Here is a 23,263-nt window from a genome sequence, read left to right as displayed (position 1 = left end):
TCTCATTTCTCATTCCGCAGAATACCTTTAAGTAGCGAAGTAAAAGAGCTCATAGTTACATACCGTCAGTAATTGTGTAGTACGTTCTAAAACTAAGATCTAACTATTTCTAATTTTGTAATGATAAATGAAGAACATTATATCGTAGGAGTACAGTGGAGGTCCGCTATTATTGTTACTTCCTCCAGAAACCTTTCAGTGTACGTAAATGTATGAAATTTCTAAGAAATCCTTTTTGATTTCTGTAAGTCTGACAGCATGCCTTCTCGGAATTTCTTTTTTAAACTGAGAAATATATTATACGTCTCGATAGCTGAAGCACAGTTTAATACTAAATAGTAATTCTTCTTTCATGAGAAAAACTTCGAGCTATTTCTGATTTAATGTAGGGCTGGTGCGAAAGTTCGTAGTGCTTTTTGTGTTGCGTGTTGATATTCCCGTTGCTATGGGTTTATTTATCGATTGTTATTTTTTATTTGTAGTTCACTGTTGCTATTTGAGTTTACACATTGTCATTTTCTCACTTGGAGATAATGAGTGGGGTAGAAAATGGAGTGCCAAGTGGAGAAATGGGAGCATTTCCGACATAATCTTCCGTCTGAGTTCAATAGAGAGGTGACGGCAGGGGAGGCAGCCAGAAACATTTGCACCGGTGTGTGGGGCTAAAGCTATTGGACAGAACACGGCAAGAAAACGATTTTCTCGTTTTAAAGAGGGTCGTTTTGACATTAGTGACTCCACGCGTTCAGGAAGACCTTCGGTGTTTGATGGACATAGTTTAGATGCATTAATCCACAATGATACACGTCAGTGTACTCGATAACTGGCAGATGTGATGAACTGTGATCATTCCACCATCAAGCGACATTTGCATGCAGTGGGGAAGGTTCAAAAATCGGGTGTATTGGCACCGCATGCTCTAAGCCAAAATCACCAAAGTCAGCGGGTGGTCGGTCATATGTGCATCTCTGTTTGCTCATCATCAATTGGCTCCTGAACGACACCGATCATTTCTATCTTGCATCGTTATTGGTGACAAGAAATGATGACGTTATGCTAACATAAGGAAATGAAAGGAATGGCTGAATCCAAACAAAACAGCAACCCCCCCTACAAAGCGCTTCGCGCCTCCACAAAAGATAATGTTATGCATCTGGTGGAACGGCGACTGTGTGGTGTGCTATGAATTGCTTCCCTGAGACATTTACTTTCAACAACTGAAACGTTTTGCAGACGCACATCAAATACTACAGGCAGATTCAAATACTACAGGCAGATTGCGTGAAGTGGTGCTAATCCGCGTCATCGCTCGCCCACATTTTGCTAGACCAAAAAAAAAAAAAAAAAAAAAAAAAGAGAAAACACTATACATGATCTAGATTGGGAAGTCATTCCGCACCCACCTTATTTTGCGCCCTCACATTTTCTCCTTTTCCGCTCTCGATCGAACAGCCTTCAAGGAACCTCCTTTCCGAATGAAAATGCGCTCCGAACGTGGTTCTTCGCCTGAACACCGCGTAATTTCAGCAGTCGCGAAATCGAAAAATTACCCCAGCGATGGCAGACGGTTATAAATAGTGATGGAGAATATATTATTCATGGTAGTGTTTATTATACTTATGGAAAAAAGCTAGGAGCGAAAGCAGCCACTTAATGTATAAGTGGTGTGCATACAAAAATTTTCCTCCCTTTCTTTTTCCCAAGAATATGCCTCTTAATACCTCATAGTGTAGTTACGAGTTAGACTCAAAACATTTAATTACTTGAAACAATTAGATATTAAAAATAATTAAGGGGAAAATGACATCAAACAATAATATTTAGGTTCTTAGTCCACTCTCTGTCACCGCTTCTAATTAATTCAGAACTATTCGAGAAATTATTTAGAAAATGTAACAAACCTTGTTGTAATTTGTGTTTTATGGATGCACAAAGTTTTGTGAGAGCCAGTGTGACGGATGTTTTTACAAGTATCACCGTCCTATCGCAAGAAATAGCTAAAGGTCTCCTAGACTGATGTCTCTCAAACTAGGCGTATTTGCAAAGCCACAGGATCATGTCCCACATTTCAAAACAGAATAATACCGGTACTTGATAAGAAATTACGTCTTCCAGCCTACGCTGTGGCTAAGCGATTTCTACGCGGTTCTGCACGTCATGCAGGTAAACTCCAGTGAAGTTTGAAAGGTGGGAGAGAGATACTGGCTAGTAGGTCGCGAGACGCGCCTGGTTCGCTCAGTTGGTAAGAGCGTTGTTCGTGGAAGGTATAATTCCTGGATCGAGTCCTGATCCGGTATATCGTTTTAACCTTCCAGGAAGTTACAATTACGATATAACGTATGCATTACCAGGCGTGACCTTTGCGCAGACCTCTGTGCCCCTTAGAGCTAATTTCAGTTCATTGAGTTTAAGGCTTGTAAGTGGTTCGTGTGAGATATTCCAGTTTTGTTGAAGAATGCATTTCGTGTGCTGTTGAGAACAGTTCCCGAATTCCTGTGTTAGCGAAATTCGAAGTGCCTGCTGACCCCTTGCCATCAACAACAGCGAAACTGCGGTCTGAATTGTGCGCTTATACGATGCGACAAATGAATGTTCTGGAGCAATTGTTTCATACAAACGAAATTTTTTCATATGCTTTGTGAGCTGTACATTGTACTGATTATAATCACCATTCGTATTGTCAACAGTTAGTTCCAGTGTCTCTAGTTTCGACGCATTCTTCCCCAGAGGCGATCATAAAAGTACTGGATGCCTTAACGGGATCTGGTGTCCGGCTATACTTTCGCATGCTGTCATAGTTGCTCAAATTATGTTGCCAGTAATGCACATCGGACCAGACGCGTCTCATGTAAAACATCTGCTCGACTGGATACAAATCTCGTGATCGTGCTGAGCATAGGACTTGAACTTCCAGGAGAGAGCACTGTCTAACGTTAGATGTCGGCACGTTCATTGCCCTGTTGGAAAGAACACATCCCCCTGGCCTAAGGAACGGCAACTGACTAGAAGCAGTAATGATCTGGACGTATCCTTCACTCTTATGTGCTGTCTTATCAGACACTACAAGTGTACGGCTGTTAAAAGCTATGGTTTCCTCACAACATGACACCTTTGGTACACGCTACATGTTGATGTCTTCTGTAACCGATAGTTCTACACCCGACTGTCGACGCCACTCTCGAAAACGATCGTCATTGATGCGAAGATAGAATCTACTCTTATCACTAAACACAATTTTGAATCAGTGGCGTCATTTGTTACACCATCGGAGACAGACCGTACTGTTTTGACGTGTGGGAGGAAGCTACTATCGTTGCCCGTAGCTCACGTCCCGGTATGGCAAATTCGTTCTACAGTGAGGATAACGCCAAGTGGCACTTCCACCTCATATTGAAATCGTAAGCAGTTGACTTGCATATGTTTGTAAGAACTGAAATACGGTACGATGACTTACTTCTGTGGCACGCACTCACATAACAGCGGAGAAAGTTGGTGTGCTCTGCAGCAAAAGTGCAGCCACAGTCATCCCTACGTGCCACAGAACGTAGATGACGCCACTGTGCCTAAAAGACAAAAATAAAACTTCTCCCAACTCTCGTTATGGAAAGGGGCAAACCTATACCTGCTCTAACGCTAATAAGAAACGAAGACAAAGGATAGTGGGAGATTCAGGGTAATGAGCGCTACATAATAATTGTCACTGTTAATACTGAATATCATTGTTGGCTAATAATTTAATGTACTAGAAGCAACGGAGTGCCATAAAAGAAAATTGATTTCCTCAGGAAGAAATCAGAGAATTCAAACCTTGTACCATAGTTACATAAAAGCGACAGGTGGGTAAATGCCCCACACATGCCAAGACATCAAACTAGAGAACATGAGCACACTGCCACAGATCAGTATTTCAAAATGCTGGTTGTAGCCTAATGCAGTTCAATGTTAATGCTCTTTGAATGGTCAAGCTGCAAACTGTTAAGTCCGGTGGCCTTTTTTTACTAACTAAAATGACAAAGAAATCACTCATAAAGATGATAAACGTCAACAGATTGTTTTATCTATTAAAGAAAGAAAATTTGTTTTATGATGCATCAGAGGCCCTTACCTCATCTGATTAAAATATAAAATAATAATATTTATCAGAACAGTTTTTAGGTCGTTATAAAATATCAATGGAACAACTCGTAATTTTTGTTTTTCTTTTTCACTCCTAAATACGAAATTTTTCTTCCAAGAAGAGTCGGACAAATCTGTTAACATGAGAATAATATTTAATAAATAACGTAAAACGTTCTTATCACCTAAAAACTTCTACATAGTTATCGACACAGAACAGCAATGTAAAAAGTGCAAGGTTCATGTCACGATACAGAAACAGAGAAAGATGGTAGCGATCCTAGTGGCCTGGCAATGAACTTCGAATACGGGAGAAAACCCGTATTATTGTTTCGCGAAATATGAGTATTAGATGATAATATTTTTGATTTATACTTTATGGTTGGCCTCTTAGTTTGGTAGTAAAGTATGTGTTTGGGTTTTGTGAGGTCACAAAGTAGGCCGTAATAGTATTTGACTGAGATTTCTCAAATACAAGATTACGGTAACTTCTCCAGCAGTTATGTAAAATTTTACAAATGAGGCCCGTGGTCGCCTTTGATTTCAAATTATTTCTTTGTAAAACCCAATACTATAATCTCGAGGCTGTGGCCATTATCAAGTGAAAATAAGTTTGCTTTAGCACATGTAAAAACCTAAAGATCATATGACATGACATGACATGCCATGACGCAGAAGCTGATTTCGTCGCATTGTGTACCCGATTACGACTTCTTGGGTCTATTGCACTCCTTGAAATGCACTGTCAATCTGTTACTCGCATTCTGATTAATTTTTGCTCACATCCGTAATACTGGGTGGGATAAGCGTGGAGGTAGCTCCATGTGGATAACTGATTTCATATTTGTTTTTGTTTCATACAAAACAAAAAATGGTTTCGTTGCATCCCAGGTTGCATGTTTTCCGTAGTTCCTGTATATTTAACATGTCTGTGTGTTAACTGCTATATTTAAATACATAGGAAGTATATTGCTCAAATTGCCCATTATTTTTGTTCGTATCCGTTTTTCGTACATTCTTACATTTGATGGAGAACTCCTAAATTTTAATAGGAGTGGGAGGATGATTGCAATACGTTGATTTCTGTTAACATGTATTATCTGTAGTACGTTTTAATAATGTGTGAACACATTTGCGCAAATTGCATTTGCATGGAAGAATAGTCTAGTCACCGAGTCCACAACACGTACTCGTTTACATCTGCATCCATACTCTGCAAAGCACTGTGAAGTGCGTGGCACTCAGTGGCTTAGCAACACCGTTCAACGTAGAATTAGTACATACTCATTCTGTGACTAATAAAATTGAATACCATTTCTGTCAAAGGCCGCTAACATGTAGACCTCCATTAAATTCGATGAAGTACGAAAAACGTACGCGAAGAAAAATAAAGTAGAATATGAGCAATACACTTACAACGCCTTTAAATCGAGAAATTTACATACAGATTAGTAGGACGGAACAAATGTCCATAGAACACAGTGCGACGAAACCAACTCTTTTATATTAAACAAAAACAAATATGGTATTACTTATTCCACCCAATATTACGGATGCGAGCAAAAACCAAGCAGAATACGAGCAACATATTCACAGGTCAATTCAAAGAATGTGATAAACACACGAAACCGTAATCAGGAACACAATGCTACAAGACCAGCATCCTTTTTGAAGGAAACCAAAATAAATATAAAAGACTTAAAATTATCCATTAAGAAACCGACATGATACACTTGCAGCGCTCCAAGCGGCCTGGCAGCGAACCAAGATTTGTTACCGGAAATCCTTGCATGAGTTTCATCTCCGTGGTTATCGCCTGTGTCGAACTGAATGAGGCACTTTCAGAGCAGCGGCAGCGGTGCCTCGGAAACGACTCTCTCATCGAGAGGTGTTCGTCCAGTGACTCCAGACGTCGTTTCACACTTTTTTCCTCATGTTTTCCTCCTCCCTGCTATATTCTGTAAGGTGACGGAGTTAGTCTTAGAAACAGTCGCCCGAGGTTAGCTTTCCTGTAAACGAGAGTTACGCAGAGTTGACAAATAAAAATTGATAATTATGTTCGTAACTTCGTATCATCCTAATTTATCACAATTTGTAGTTGTAGCTGCTTGTCAATGAGTTACAGAAATCACTTAAGGACGTAATTTTTTAGGAGCTAACGTCTATGATGTAGTGATGAGCGTCACTGAGGAAGTAAATTTCAATAATTATTTCTCATTTACTGTCGTGGAAACGCCAGGAAGGGGAGCCACTCATCCTCAATTGGATTCTACTTGAGCAAAAGTAAGCAGCGAAAATTACATATGATGTCAAAATGAAAGGTTTTCAGTGCGCTCCCTGTGACACAAACCTCTATCTATGTACACTGCTGGTCATTTAAACTGCAACACCAGTAAGTAGCAAATAATGAAATTTTATTTATTGTGCAAGAGAAATACATGATTACATTAGTACGAGATTCGCGGGAACACAGAGTGCGAAACTTACTACACAGGCCTGCCACCTCTGGTAGCAAAAAAAGGTGTAACCCAACGGGGCATCGAGTCGAACCGAGCTTGGATGACACATAAGGGCACTTCATTTCAAGTTGTTTCAACTCTCTACCAGATTTCATCAATCGTAGTGACTAGCGCGTGGTGGCGTGCCAGCCTCTCAGAAACTCATGACCAGATGTTTTCAGCAAGTGAGAGGCCAGGGCAACAGTCGAACACCCTATGAATCGACATAGGGTAGAACAGCGTCGGTAACAGGGGTATTTCGTTGTCTTACTGAAGATAGTCACGAGGACATCGAAGACAGGGCACAACAAACGGCCTTAAAACGTCAGAAATTTAACGACTGCTGTTCAGATTACTGGCTTTGCGAATCATAAGCTTTAGTGGAATGTGGCAAGAACATTATGTCAGCTGATGGGTCCATATGACAACTATGAATGCATAGAGGCAACGTTCGTTTTCCTCGGAGTCTCTGAAGACAAACATATCCATCGTGAGGCTGTATGCAGAACCGGCACTCGTCTGAAACGACATCGTGGTGCCATTCATGTGTCCAGTGTTGCAGTTGGGCGCACCCATTGTCGGCGCACCTCTCTACTGCTTCATCAAGAGAATAAGCTACATTTGATTCCGTGCTGACGGTCTATGATGCTCCAAACGTCGCGGTCCATGGTGCTCCAGATGTCATGTCATTGTACAGTGGATACTTGTCTTGCTGCAAACAAGCGAGATTATGGACTCAAGCTATGTGACGCGTCTATACGATCCTGAACGGCCGAGCGAACAATGTATGTGTCAAATGGTTCAAATGGCTCTGAGCACTATGCGACTTAACTTCTGTCATCAGTTGCCTAGAACTTAGAACTAATTAAACGTAACTAACCTAAGGACATCACACACATCCATGCCCGAGGCAGGATTCGAACCTGCGACCGTAGCAGTCGCTCGGTTCCAGACTGTAGCGCTTAGAACCGCACGGCCACTCCGGCCGGCAATGTATGTGTCCTCTTGGATACTACTCGCACGAAACCGCGAAAATCCCGCATGACGTTGGCCATCGATAACCCATCAATTCCATACTAGCATGTCAGTCGTGGGATCCCGACCAACACGGACAGTATCGCCGAACGATAAACAGCAGTTTCCATAGGCCACAATCCTGCCACTATCCGAGTCCAACACATACTCGTAGACGTTTCTTTATCTTACACCAGGCATATCACGATCTTCTGACTAACAAACAACACTCAAATACCATTACCGAATGAGATACTTGCGACTTAATATTTCCTTACATACCGATTATCATAATCATCATCCTTCTTTTAAGGATTAAACTGTTACCTGTTCCGAACTGGAAATTGAACGTGGGCCATAGGCATTTCCGACAAGAAGGGAAAAGAAGCTTTTGAAATGTGATGTTCTAGAAGAATTCTAATGGGTATATCGAATAACAAATAAGACGGCACTAAATGGAACTGGAGAAAATATTGTGGCACAACCTGGCTAAAAGAAGGGATCGGCTGATAGGACATATCCTGAGGTATCAAAGAATTATCAGTTTCGTAATTGTAGACGGAGACTAAGGCTTGAATGCAGTGAGCAGAATGGATGTAGGTAGCGGAAGTTATGCAAAGATGAAGAGGCTTGCAAAGGATAGACTCGCAAGGAGAGCCGCATTAAAACCAATCTTTTCTTCGGACTGACGACGACAACAACAACAACAACAACAACAACAACAACGTTTATGTTAGTCGACCACAATATTGTTGCACGTGGGAGTAAGGTCACTTCAGTCGGCATATCGTGAGTCAGCGCGTAACTGGGATTGACAATATACACAAAACTGACCTGAAAGCATTGACAAAGTAACGCGCTTTACTTTGCCCCCAACGAACTTGTGTAATGTAACGTCACCGAGTCTTTCCGATAACGACCACGTGCAGTAAATATCGTGGTGAAGTAGTACGAGAGCTCCATTCTGACGCTTCTGTTTGTTGGGCCTACAGACATGTCACCGGTGAGGTGGCGGCGGCCAGAGGCACGGTGCTGGTCGCCACAACGCAGCAACAAGGTGCACCCCTCCCCGGAGCACCTGCAAACGCCTGCCTCTGGCGCTGGTGCCAGCGCTGCCTGCCGCGAGAAGAGGAACCCACTACTCGAGCGCGTCAAGACAACGCGCCTCTCCTGCTTCTCCCAGGATGACTGCCGCCGTGGCCTGCTGCTCGATGGCTCGCAGGTCAGTCCTTAGTTTCAGTGGTTAGGCCAGTTGTTCGTTTTTACGTACTCACATTGATACTTGTTTGTGTCATTATTGATTCTACTTCAAAATGGATATACGTAAAATCATACTAGCAGCTTATTTGAAACCCGCCATTGCAATAGATTGTAGGAAAGTAGAAGTGCTGGCCTGATACAAAAATACTTCTTTGCTCACTAATCCTGCTTGCTTCATCTCATTAAATGAACAAATTTATACTAACATACCGACAAAAGTTTCGTAGTACATTCAGTCCCTTATGAAGTTAGTTGTCAACAATTAATCACAGCCTGAAAGCAACAGTAACATTTATAAATATAACTGAAGCAGAAATGATTTACACTATAAATCTCTCAGCCTTAGTGTGTCACAGAAAGGCTCAAGGTGTTTAGGAACACGCAAATAGAAACGTAGCTTTACACAATACGTGTGTCACTGTTCCTTTTACCAGATAGACAGCCCGATGAAACCCTCTTAGTCCTAGTTTAACAGCCAATGTTACACTGAGAATACCCTCTTCTGGTGCACTTTCATCTTCACCAAATGACTATTTTCACTGTAGCTCTGTGACTATGGAGTAGCAACGTATCCACGTCATCTTGCCCGTAGTTCTGCCGATTGTGCTTCAAGTTCTCCAGACAAGAGTTTTGAAACACCTTGCCTGATTTGTCCTTGGCCTTAAATCAATAAACACAGCAAGCATAGTACATTCGTCGTCTTCACATGAAGAATGTCATTCAGGGTGTTACGTACACAGCACAACTCAATTAACTGATCAGTTTTTTGAAACCCGTAATAGCCTCCCAGTGTGACTGAGAAGTTCGGTGTTTGCCTCAAAGATGCCTACAACCTTCATCTGTGATTTTGGAAGAGCGTGATGCTCTGCGACGTCACGCTCAGGCTTGGCGACAATTCAAACAGCAAGACGTCGACACATGCGAAAGAAAGTCCCGAGTCCAGAAGTTCATATGAGGTGTAAACTGAGTTAATGAAGTCATATTGGGACAAAATTTCACCACAATTCTTCCCAGTGCAACCGTGCGCGTGTCACACGATGGGAAGGTCTTCCCCACATTCGCCCCTTCTTTTGATGCCTCTGCGATGCCCAGAACTGCAAAACTGAGCATTGAAATCACATGGTTTTCTTATGGGAGGACGAGGAAAACATTTCCGACTCACTGCCGCTCAGAATCGACACGAAAAGGCCTCAGGAGGTGCCACAAAGGACGTCAGTGAAACCATCCTTTTCGTTGAGGCGTTGATTCTAATACATTTTGCTGTCGAAAATGGCAGTTTGCAATGGGTTGAGCAACAGGATGACATTCTTGACAACTTTTGATACTGCTGACGCCTCTCACCCCTTCCCGGGATGGTTCAACCCTTCTGTAAGGACACTGTGGGCCTGTAACAACCTCACTGAATGTGTTCGCATCCCTTTGGAGTGTAGTGCGACCGCGGTTTCTGATCTGGTGTAGTGGGGGGAAACCACTAAAGACCATTGAAATCCATTCGACAAAATTTGAAAGTGATCAGAAGCAGCAAAGGATGTTTATGCTTCTTCAGCTCTGCTGTTTCATGCCCTCCTGTGGTGTGACCCCGGGAAAGATCCAATATTGACACGTGTGAATAAAACAGCAGAGGATATTTCGAAGACCTCCCAGTCTGGCAGCACCTTTGATGCCAACACTTTGCTGCACACTTTAAAAATGTGTCTGTGCAAAGAGGGCCATTCATTGACTCCTAGGCACTAGGACGAGGGGCATCCCTTTGATAGCCCTTATATTTTACATATGGCCAGCAGACACTGCATTAGCAATGTAGTGCCACTAAGTTGAGCAGTGTTTGAATAGTTGCCTCTCACAATGTTGTCTCAGAATCTGTGAATAGGTTTCTTTGTACTGGAAGATTTTTAAAGTACCTAACAAAGACGTATGGGTGGCATCAAGGATGTTGCCTAACTGGAAGTCTTAGAAGGACCCTTTGCTGTCTTATTTATGAGTATGTCAATGTTGCACCCCTCTCCTCATCCCCTCCCCTCTTGTGAACAGGCCATTGGAAGGTGCGAAACAGGAGGGCTGTAAAAGCATAAACACCCTTGCCACTTTGGATCACGGTCAAATTTTGCTGAATGGATTTGAAAAGTCCCTAGGGGTTCTAGTCTATACACCGAACAAAAACTGCAGTCACACAACACTCCAGAGGAGTGAATTCATGTTCAGCGTGATTGCAAGCCCACAATGTCCTTAAAGAAGAGTTTAACTGACCAGTGGGGTTTCAGCAGTGTCAAAGGTTTGAACTCTTGTTTTTGACAGTGAAATGTGTGGAAATCAACATCCTATGAGGCCTTTTCGTGTTGATTCTGATGGTAGTATGTCTGAAATGTTTTCCTTGGCCACTAATAAGAAAACCACATGATTTCTATGCTGGGAATTATGGTTCTGACCTTTAGCAAAGAGAAGTCAAAGGGAGTGAAATGTGAGTGTGATGACCTTTCCCATCATGCAACATGTCCATGGTGAAGTTGGGGAGAATTGTGGTGCCAATGTGACATCATTAACCCACCTTGCACCTCACATTAACTTCTCCTGACCTCAGGACTTCTTTTCGCATGTGTCGACCCCTTGCTGTTTGAAGAAGAAGAAGAAGAAGAAAGACCTAAATATAAGAAATGTTTTTCTTGCTATATGTTGATGAAGTATACCAGTCATGTTGCTTCAAGTATTGAGCAGATAAATGAAGTTGTTTCATTTGACCATCTGTAGTCAATTACAGAGGTGCCATTACAGTCTGGCAATCACATTTTCATCACTCATACATATTCTTGCACTTCATAGCAAAATTTTTGTTTCTTAATGCTTTTTTTGTCAAGAATCTATACCTACAGGCCTATAGTTTGTAGTCTCCCACCATGCTTTCTGTCTGTGAGTTCAGAGTAATCTCAGGAACTACTGTAGGGATTTTGATACGTTTTACACTAATAGATAAACTGATTAACAAGAAATATTTGAGAGTATAATTTACAAATATTGTGGGCAAATGTCTGAACTATGATGAATTGAAGTCCGCCATCACTATGAAAATTATGCCATGCCATTTAACAGTGTAAGTGTAAGGCCATCCTACTGCAGTACTGCTACCGGAAGGCCAGCATGAGCTACTACTGACTTCCTAAATGTGTGGTGCACTAAATCACAGCTTTTACTATTGCCACGAGACATCACTCCAAATGCCAATTAATGTAGGACGATAACATTTGTACATCCTGTGAACTTTCTTGGTGTGTTCTCTTAAACTGTTTTAGTCATATGAAAGTGATGACATTCTGTTACTTAATGAAATTCTCTGAATTTTCATCATAGTCACAACTCTATGCAGTGACCTGTAAACAAAATTAACAGTATGTTTGACAAGTCGTCCAGCTGTAGATAATCAGTGTTACCTGTGCAAAGCCATGAGGGGTTGCTAATATTAAAATAAAAGGACAAATCTACCAGAAAGAAGTTATACAGAACGTGAACTTTTCTGTGGAATTTAGTTATGTAAAACAGTTGCAATCTACAACAAACATACTTTTCAACCTTTTTGGTATAACTAATACTGTTTTGATGCTTTTATTATCTATAGTCAATAAAAGCAATAATACAGAAATATGATGGGCTTCCCATTTTCTAGGACACAGATGATATCCTGACGACGACACCACCACATGCCAGCACAGTGCATCAAAGTGATGAGCTGCAGCACCAAAATAGTGCACTGCAGGTGGCGACTGCCACTCCCACCACCACCACCACCACTGCTGCTGCTGCCAGGCTCAGCGTCTTCTGCGTGTCAGCATCTAATGAGAATGTCTTCTATGGGGAACCCTCATCTGCTAGGGCACGCTGGCGAAGAAGCCACGGGTAGGTACCTTTTATATTGTCCATAAATTTATTCAGTAATGATATGACAATTATATGTTGTCTGTTTTCATTTGAACCAGTGAAGTACTGTTTCTTTACTATCACATGCTCTTGAATCAATTTTGTTCACAGTATTGCCCACTGTAGTAGTATTTGTGAAACTCACAAACCTCTTATAGTTTTGCAGTTTACTGAAAGAATGGCATGTTGTCTGCCCATAACTCTTTGTTTCTTGTATATCACCATTACTGTCATTCTTAAACATAATGTGTACTCAGTTGCCTGACTGACAGTTGTTCCAAAACTAAACACATCCATAGCTGAGTTTCATGTGCCAAAAATTTAATGTCAGATGCAACAATCAAAGCAATGTCTAAATTAGTGTAATATGCAGAGAAAGAGCATTAGTTTATGCACAGTTTTGTGCAATGTAAACGTCACTTGTAGAAATTTTTAATGCAACACTAATTAAAATATTTCATGGTATGAGCGAAGGAGTGTTTTTGGGAATTGAGCCATGCTGACAACCCCATTTTTATGTAAAATACATCAATGACCTATCTGGTACTGTTTGTTGGGTTCTCCAACTGATGGTCTAAGACATACTGCTGGCTTGGGCCACTTAGATTGGTCAGTCTAGTTGAAGTCCAGGTAGCCAACATACCTTAGACCATCAGTCAAAGAACTTTAGGTTAGTCACTGAGACAGTGGGCACAAAAGCGAAATTGCAAACCCTGAATGTGCATATTCCTTTTGCAATGAGTTTTATACTGTAATAATTTGTTACAATTCTGTTAGCCTCAAATATTCGAAGTGAATTTATAAAATTTATTATTTGAAATTTTTATTAGTTATGCAGCAATGTTTCATACATGTTCCTGTGTAGGGGTGGTGGCAGCACTGAATCATCATGTCTTTCTGCAAAACTACGTGCCATGTCTGAGCGCTACCTCCGGACATCTACAAGCAGACTCCTGGCCAAACTATACCGGCACAGTACTCCTAGACCTGCTCCTGAGCCAGAAATGGATCTAGGGACTGAACTAGGAGGTGGTGATAGTGGTGGCACCAGAACAGCAGAAGATGGCTCTGATGCACAGGAGCAGCAGCATCAGCAGCAACAAAAAGTAATGAAGAGCCGTGCACGATCTGGCAGTACGTGTACTGAAGCCAAGCTGCGAAGCTTTTCGTATGGTGCACTGCCTGGGATTGATGACTTCCAGCGCAGGCATAACCCCATATTCTCTGATGATGATGAAGACGGGGACAGTGGGATCTTGGTGAGTGCTTGCAGTAAAGTATAATGTGTCACACTACAAAATGATTGCACCAGTGTGATCTCTTATAAGCAAAAGATATTTTGAGAACGTATTCACATTGTAAGTGCAGTAGGACTTACACAACTGTGAATCATTTCTATATGTGTGTTCTTTTGCGTCTTTCTACTGGAGTAGTCTTTCAGTATTCATACCGTAGTTGGAAAATATGTAGAACACTACACATGCAGAACTGTATTCAGGATTTTGTAATAAATGTGAATAAACTCCTGAAACACATTGTAATACGCTAAAAGGTCTGATATATGAATCAGCATTTGTACAGTGGCAGATTTTCTAAGGTGGACAATAATAAAAAGTAATTCACAGTTGTCGGGGGGGGGGGGGGGGGGGAGGCACTGTAACTTTATGCTACAGTTTGTTCACTTAACATGGGAAATAATTTATCATTAATCTTAAAACTCAAGACTGACACAAATTCAATTGTAATTATTGCAGATATTTATTATGCTACAATATATTTGGAATTCTGTTAGTAAATGAGATGGTGTAGACAATGGAAATGCATTTAAGAGAAGTGTGGCTCAAACCATAATCTAGACATTCTGATTAGCTACACCATGGTCTTTGTAAATAACACTTGGATATGGCCAACATAGCAGCTACAACCACCACCACCACAACCACCATTATTATTATTCTTGCCCTAATTTGGATAAGAGGTGGTGATATGATATTTCACATACTTAATAAGCTTATGGTAAGAGCATGCATAGCTAGGTCATGCTGCAATGCTTGTAACTGTCCTCTTAACTAAGCTATTCTAGTCATAGAAAAGACCATAGTTGTGGCTCCTGGCCTGTTACTGGAATTACCTTCGAATTCTGACAAGGATTAACTTTAAACTCTTAATTTGTAATAAAGCATCAAGAATTAATGACATTCATTTGACATTGACAAAAAAATTAGGTCTTTATATATTATAGATAAAATTGAGTTTACTCATTCATTCTCTTACCATGTATCTGAGCATGGTCTATTGAGGTTCCTTCTGTTTAGCCAAGCTTTCAGCATTTTACCAATGTAAAATGTGTAACAAATATATTTAAGAGAATTTAGATACAAGAAGTCACTCAGGACTCTAGCTCAACAGTGACAAATGAAATATGTGAAAGAAACAAAAGTAACAGAAAATTATAACAGAAGACTCTCAGAATGCAGAAAAATTCATGAATGCGACTATCTATTCTGCAGAACATTACATTATCCTCTTAGTTTAGACAAGTTTTTTCCCCCACTAATATGCATACTGTACTTTTGATACAAAGAACTCAGTTCTATTAACCAAAAGTGTAACAACAGAGGTGGTCCACAAACACTTATTAATATAGGGCACCAAAATTTTAATTTTTGGAAAATGGAGTGTCTATGAGTCACAGAAGCTGATGTTGAAAAAGCAAATTTTCACAAAATGATATCATGGGAAGATACACAGCTAAATACAACAAACTTTGGCCTAATAAATTTTTCTTGAACTAGAGTATATACATGACTTCTTCACATCTCTGTGCTTGCTGCACTACCATTTTTTCTGTTCTGTTTTGTGTAAGATGCCTTTAGTTACTAATTAACAGATTACATGCTGATACAGTGGCAATTACAAAAGAAAATAGTGCAAGTGATGGTGAAACTAACAAATCATAATTACTTCTGCCTGATCTGTATGAGATGCACTAGTTTATAGGTCTGCACCCTTACATATTGGATTTACCCTTTTTAAGTGCAATGAAACATTTCCTGCCTAATAAAGAGAAAGCTGGCAATGGCATACATTTTTGAAATTTTGTACCTTTTTCTTTCTTACCCCTGCTTTTATTTTACTCACAGAGTGGCTAAGTTCAAAAGATACTTGTTTCAGGAATTCAAAAGATGCTGAATTCTTTTCAGAGATGTTTATTAGATATTAAATTTTGATGACAAATCTGCTTCTCAATAATAATAATAATAATAATAATAATAATAATAATAATAATAATAATAATAATAAATTACTGTTACAATAACACTGATGCAGCTTTGATGAAACATGTATTACCAGCACAAGAAAAACAATTGATCAAAGGCATAAAACAAGAAAGCTTTGCAAAGGCAATATAAATCATAAGCTATATGTTGGCAGGTGAGTGATTCAGCCAACTCATCCGTGGATGAAGGTTGTTCACTGGCACTCACAGACAGGCAACGACGACGGCAGCGGGCACCCGAGATAGAGAAAACGCCTGACCGCACGAGCCCGACACCACCTCTGCCACCGCCACCTGTACCACCACATGGAGCAGCTGCTGCTGAGACACGTGTTGTGACTCTCATGCGAGACCACCCTGGACAAGGACTGGGCATCTTCATTGCAAAGACACGTGCAGCTCACCGTGCTGCTGCTGGTTATGTTGTGGCACACATTGTGCCTGGTGGGCTTGCACATAGGTATGACGGTGCTCTTTACTAATTTCTTTTATATGAAAATAGGTTACCAAATATTGAGTAAGGAATATACTGAAACCTATCACATGTGACTACTTTTGAGCAGATATGTCTCACTGGTGATGGAGATAGTAGTAGAGCTTGTTTTACAGCACAGTCACATGGCTATGAAGTGTGTTTAGGGAACAGGTTAGTTTTCTGTAATCCAGACCCAAAATTATGTCACTATCCTCCACACAACTTCCAGAGTATGTTTTTTTCCAGCCCTATCAAGTTTCATGACAGCCCAATTGGATATTGTACCTAAAAACAAATCATTTCCTTTTCATTTGTTACATCTTTGTGACTACTCTTATTTGAAAACTTGCAATAATTATTCTCTTACCTCTTCTTTAATGATAGCATCATTGCACTCCACATAAAAAATTGACTGCTATATATAAAGTCCAGTGCTAAAAGACCCTCTTGACCAAATCGTGAGTCACCCAAGAAAGAATCCATTATATACATGGCTTTTCAAGAAGAATAGGGCATACTCTGTGAGGTGGTTGTCTGGACCATTCTGAAGAGAACATAGCATTCAACCCTATGCTCTATTTTTACTGAAAAATGTGTACAGTAGAGAATAAATTTTTCTACAGTATATCAATGATGTTTCATCTCTGATTTTACTCTTGTAACTACTACTTATCTGCTTACAATATCCAGTTGTATCTAAGAGCCTGACCTAGGAACATTGATACTGCCATGTCAGGGGTTAATTACAATCTTTGTTCAGTATCACAATGGGCACAAAATATGGACCCAAAGAAGTCACAGGTCATGCTCATATCACACCAAAAGTTGATTAGAGGACATACGTTTTGTGAAAATGTTCCTTCAATCTTCAATGCTTCTTACCCACTTATCATAAAAAAAATGAAAAAGGATGAACACCTAAGTTGGGAAGAACAAACTGTTCTCTCTACTGCCTGAATGTATACCAAAAAAACAAAAATTAGTCTAGTCCTCAGTCCTGCCAGCAATACCTGGGTGTGGGAGGAAAAAAGCAAGCATTGCAGTGCTTAACAGTATCATTTCACAAGCTGATTCGTCAATTATTTTGAAAACAGCATTAAACTAAAGCAAGAATGCAATAGAACATAATGTGTCCCGAGTGACCAAACACTTATTTCTTGCCCAAAGGCAGACCTATTCCTAACAACAACTTTCATACATTATAAGTGGTAAATTAATTGAATAACAGAATTTACCATTGATCAGCACCCCACCACTAGTGTATGACACAGTTAGAGTTTGGTGAAGATGTATTAACACAAGTGTGGTTATTTCTCTATTTCTCAGGGAGGGCAGTCTGCGTATAGGTGATGAAATCGTCAATGTGAATGGACGGCGGCTGAGAGGGCTGAGCATGTCCGGAGCACGTGACGCACTGCGCACGGGCCCACGTCATGTTGACCTGGTTGTTGTGGCACGTGACCCTGAAGCAGCACTAGCACTCGTTGGCACAGCACACAATGCAGATGCTGATCCTGAGATGGAAGGAGATGCTGAGTGTGAGCAGCGAATGCAGCAGCAGCAATCAACAGTGGGGCGGGGTCGCAGTATGCGTGAGACATGTGTCGACTATGAAAATGTGGTGCTCACTACAGTGGGTGGCCAGTCACGACTGATATCTGTTGGCAGTGGCAGTGAGGATACTCTTGTTGCAGAGGTAAGCTTCATCAGCTCAGTAAACTGTTTGCACTATAATTCCTGACTAAACAAGACTGAGTTCACACCAGTTGCATTTATCTGTGAACAATTTATTGAATATCAAATTCTGCACTGAACATGCAGTTAACACCCAATTTCACCATAAGATACTGTAGATCCCTCCAGCAAACAAACAAACAGTACCTAGAAAACTATTTTGAACACCACAATGCCTTACTGATCATGGTCCTGTTGGAGGTGGTATGCTGTTGCCTTTCTCTGACTACTGAACCTACAGTAGGGCAACCTACAGTTTAACATGTATTCTGAACCTCAGTGAATCTCAGCATCTTTTACGTTGGCAAACATTGCCAAAGGTGAAAGGATGATAAAACCCTAAGGTCGGCCAGGGATCAAACCCAAGTCCGTTGGATTTATAGTCTGGCACTTTATCACTGAGCCACCAAAACTGTATCCAGTGGGTGGGAAAAAGGACAGGTCACACCCATCTATGAGAAGGGTAGTAAATTTCATTGACATACATCTGCTGTACGAACTTAAAAATGATTCTGGGCTCAAAGGCAATGAGGCAGCTCAAACAGAATGATGTTCTCCATATCAACCAGCATGGATTCCGAAACACTGATCATGTGAAATCCAACTCACTTTTTCCACATGCCACTCCAAAAGCCTTGGATCAAGGTAGTATTGACTCCTGACATGCAGTTGACTCTATTCAGTACCAACAATTGTAAACAAAAATACAATCATCTGAGGTATGAAAGGAAGTTTGTAACTGGGTTGATTATTCCTTGGATGAGAGAACACAGAATGCTATCTTGCATTGAGAGTCACTGACAGAAGCAGAAGTAACTTTAGGTGTGTCCCTGAGGTTTGTGCTGGGGCCCTTGGTTTGTGCTGGGACCCTTACTATTAATGTCGTATATTAATAACTTGCAGACAATATTAATATTAACCTCATAATTTTTGCAGATGATGCAATTATTTATAATGAAGGACTATTTGAAAAACAGCTGCACAAAATATTCCAGCAGATCCTGATAAGATTTCAGAGTGATGCAAAGATTAGAAACATGCTTTAATTGTACAGAAATTTAAAACTATGCACTTCATAAAATGCAAAAAAGTAGTATTTTATGACTTCAATATGAAAGAACCATACTTGGAATCAGTCAAATCACATAAATACTTAAGTGTAATAGTTTGTGGGTATATCAAATGGAATGGATTTTGGTTCACTGGTAGGATACTGGGAAAATATAGTCATTCTACAAAGGTATCAGCATGCATAACACTTGTGCATTCCACATTAGAATATTGTTTGAGTTTATAGGGCCCAAACCAAATGGGACCAACAGGGAATATAAATAATGGCTATTTGAAAGGTCTCCGAATTGTTTGAACCACAGCACAGTGCCGCAGAAATGTTGAAAAAAGCCAAATTGGCAGATGCCACCTGGTGAAAGCTTAAAAAGAGTTCATAACCATTAATCAGTGAGGAATTTAAGAATATACCTCAGACACAAGATTAATTACAACATGCACAGTGGCAGTTAAACAATCATTTCTCCTGCACTCCAGATGCAAATGGAACAGGAAGAAACCCTAGTATGTGGTACCCTCTGCCATGCACAACACAGTGGTGCAGAATACGTATGTAGATGTAGATTGCCATAAAGTTACAGACATGTGCTGTAGCCTTACAGCTTCATATAATGTAACACTTCATACTGTTGGTCATGCTGATGTTCTTTGTTAATTCATATAAATGTGTGAACTGGTTTCGTAAACGAAGTTTTAAATTTCCAAATTCCTAAAATCTACATATTGTGATTGCTAGAATCTTTTATAAATGATTCCAATAAAGCAACAATTCTTCCAAAATTGGGACATCTAGTTCTAGAGCATATGAAAGTAATTGAGATTGTGGAAAGTGTTTTGTTGCCTCTCAGAGATAAAAACTGAACTAACAAGCAGTTTTTTTTTATTTTTTTTTACACTCCCCACTTCCTGTTTTTTTTTTTTTTTTTTTTTTTTTTTTTTTTTTTTTTTTTTTTTTTTTTTTTTTCTCCATCATGCAGTGCACAACCGATTGAAATTTCTGCAGCTTCCATATTTCTAACCAACTTAAATGCTTTGCAGGTGGAAAATGGTGGTATCAGTTCTCCAGATTTGTCATTGCCATCCCAACCTTCATCTGAGCTTCAGGAAGAACAGCAGCATAGACAAAGCAGAGAGGAGGAAGGAGAGCATGTGACACATTTCCAAAAGCACAGTGCAAGTGGACGACGTGACAGAGACAGACTTCGGGCTGCCTGTCGAAGCCACGGCACACTGCTAGATGATTCGCCACCTTCCAACTTCTGCACGCTACCACGCCGGCCTCGCTCTACACTTGCCACATTCCATACAATAATTTTCCAGAAGGGGCCAGGGAAGAAAAGTCTTGGTTTCACTATTGTAGGTGGCCGTGATTCCCCACGTGGTGCAATTGGCATCTTTGTTAAGAGCATTTTGGAAGGTGGCCAGGCTGCTGATGATGGCAGGTTACGTGCAGGTTAGTTCATATGCTTAAAGAGCATAAAAATGTTTGCTTTGATAAAAATTCTAGTATCTGTAATATAAAATGAAGTATTTGACAGAGGGTTGAGACTATGACTCAGATTCTCTTTCTGCTCCACTCAGCTAAATGTTAACCACCTTTTCACTATCTGCAGTTCACATTCTATTATATTGCCAACTGAAGTTTTAAGAAATACTAGAAAATAAATGATTGGTATGACAGTAGGTAAGCATTTGCTTCTACTCTGAAGTATATCAGTTTTTGTGATTCACTTGAACAAATTACATACTAACAGAAGTGACTCCGCTGCATAAATAGTGCCCAGTTTTTTGGTAGAGATTAAAAAAGCAAGCCTAAGTAAATGAACTTTCAACCACCTAAGTTTACAGGAGCTGGTGTTGGGGATGAAGTGTGGAGCAGATGGCACACTACAAGAAACAAAGAATATATACACTGAAGCACCAAAGAAACTGGTATAGGGATGCGTATTCAAATACAGAGACATGTAAACAGGCAGAATACTGTGCTGCAGTCGGCAACACCTATATAAGACATCACATGCCTGGCGCAGTTGTTAGATCAATTACCACTGCTACAATGGCAGCTTATCAAGATTTAAGGAGTTTGAAAGTGGTGTTACAGTTGGCACACGAGGGATGGGGCATAGCATCACCGAGGTAATGATGAAGTGGGGATTTTCACTTACAACCATTTCATGAGAGTACCGTGAATATCAGGAATCCGGTAAAACATCACTGCGGCTGGAAAAAGATCCTGCAAGAGCGGGACCAACAACGACTGAAGAGGATCATTCAACGCGACAGAAGTGCAATCCTTCTGGAAATAGCTGCAGATTTCAATGCTGGGCCATCAACAAATGTCAGCGTGCGAACCATTCAATGAAACATCATCGATATGGGCTTTCAGAGCTGAAGGCCCACTTGTGACCCTTGATGACTGCATGACACCAAGCTTTACGCCTCACCTGGGCCCATCGGCACCGACATTGAACTGTTGATCACTGGAAACATGTTGCCTGGTTGGACGAGTCTCATTTCAAATTGTATTGAGTGGGTGAACGTGTATGGGTATGGAGACAACCTCATGAATCCATGGACCCTGCATGTCAGCAGGGGACTTTTCAAGCTGGTGGAGGCTCTTTAATGGTATGGGGGTGTGTGCAGTTCAAGAGATGTGGGACCCCTGATACATCAAGATACGGGCTTTGGCAATTCCAGCAGGGCAATGCGACACCCCTCACATTCAGAATTGCTACAGAGTGGCTCCATGAACACTCTTCCGAGTTTAAATACTTCCGCTGGCCACCGGACTCCCCAGAAATGAACATTATTGAGCATATCTGGAATGCCTTGCAACATGCTATTCAGAAGAGATTTCCACCCTCTTGTACTCTTACGGATTTATCGACAGGCGTATAGGATTCATGGAGTCATTTCCCTCCAGCAGTACTTCAGACATTATTTGAGTCTATTCCACGTTGTGTTGTGGTATTTCTGCGTGCTTGTGGGGGCACTACATGATATTAGGCAGGTGTATCAGTTTCTTTGGCTCTTCAGTTTATAAACAAAAATTGAAACAACCTCTGCACATTTAGTAAGCAGCTTCAAGAAAAGTGATCCTCGACAGTATACATAAGTGTTAATATTGCCATTTTCCAGAGAGCAAAAAGAGGGCACTTCATGAGCGTGTTGGAGGAAATGGAAATCTACACACATCTGGCAAAAAATCTGGACATGACCTTAAATGAACAAACAAAATTTAGAAGTAAAAAATTATTAAGAAGTTCGACAAAATACTTTCAGTAACAGATAATTCAGAACAGGAGACAAAATCAATGTCACATTATAAACTGATTTTCTTTAAAGATATAAACTTAATAGCAAACCACATCTCTCACAAACAAATTGATAATGTAATAACCATGCTCAAATACAACAAAATGAAAGTGTTCATACTCGAAAAATTACATTTAATATCATGCGACATAAATAAAAAATATTGATGTAACTAGTAGCAGTAAATAAAATAGGAAAAGCAGTTCTGATGGATTACAGTTACAATTTTACGCATTTCATACAAAAACTTCACTGTGTTGTACTGAGCAGCATGCTCTGCCACTGGATGGACAAACAAATGAAAGACAACTATCTAACCATGTGCAAGGGCAAATTTTGATACCCAGTGGCAGGGAGAGGCTGCTGCTCAGTACAACATGGCCACCTTCAGTGACTATTTTACAACTTGTGTCAATCTGGGTTCTGTTTCTCTCTCTGATACCTCCCCTCCCCATTCCCCTTCGTACCAGTTCTTGAATTGTGCAGGTAGGAACTACCTTAACAAATCCTATGACCATACAATCCCCCCTACCATACCAGTCTCTCTCTCTCTCTCTCTCTCTCTCTCTCTCACTCTGTCTCCAATTTATACATTTA

General features: G+C 40.5%; 1 protein-coding gene across 3 annotated transcripts in view; it reads left to right on the top strand.

The window, feature by feature from the left end:
* Positions 1-23,263, top strand: part of LOC126191471 (E3 ubiquitin-protein ligase LNX-like) — a 683,907-nt gene that overhangs the window by 649,796 nt on the left and 10,848 nt on the right. For all 3 annotated transcript variants that reach the window (XM_049932346.1, XM_049932347.1, XM_049932348.1), the window contains 6 exons: positions 8,621-8,850; positions 12,544-12,773; positions 13,660-14,053; positions 16,230-16,534; positions 17,876-18,245; positions 20,390-20,804. In XM_049932346.1, the coding sequence (XP_049788303.1) occupies positions 8,621-8,850; positions 12,544-12,773; positions 13,660-14,053; positions 16,230-16,534; positions 17,876-18,245; positions 20,390-20,804 (1,944 nt within the window). The remainder of the gene's footprint in view (positions 1-8,620; positions 8,851-12,543; positions 12,774-13,659; positions 14,054-16,229; positions 16,535-17,875; positions 18,246-20,389; positions 20,805-23,263) is intronic.

The sequence above is a fragment of the Schistocerca cancellata genome, chromosome 6 (assembly GCF_023864275.1).
Source record: "Schistocerca cancellata isolate TAMUIC-IGC-003103 chromosome 6, iqSchCanc2.1, whole genome shotgun sequence".
NCBI lineage: Eukaryota > Metazoa > Arthropoda > Insecta > Orthoptera > Acrididae > Schistocerca > Schistocerca cancellata.
The sequence above is the reverse complement of the archived record's forward strand: the minus strand, read 5'-3'. Positions and strand labels throughout refer to the sequence as shown.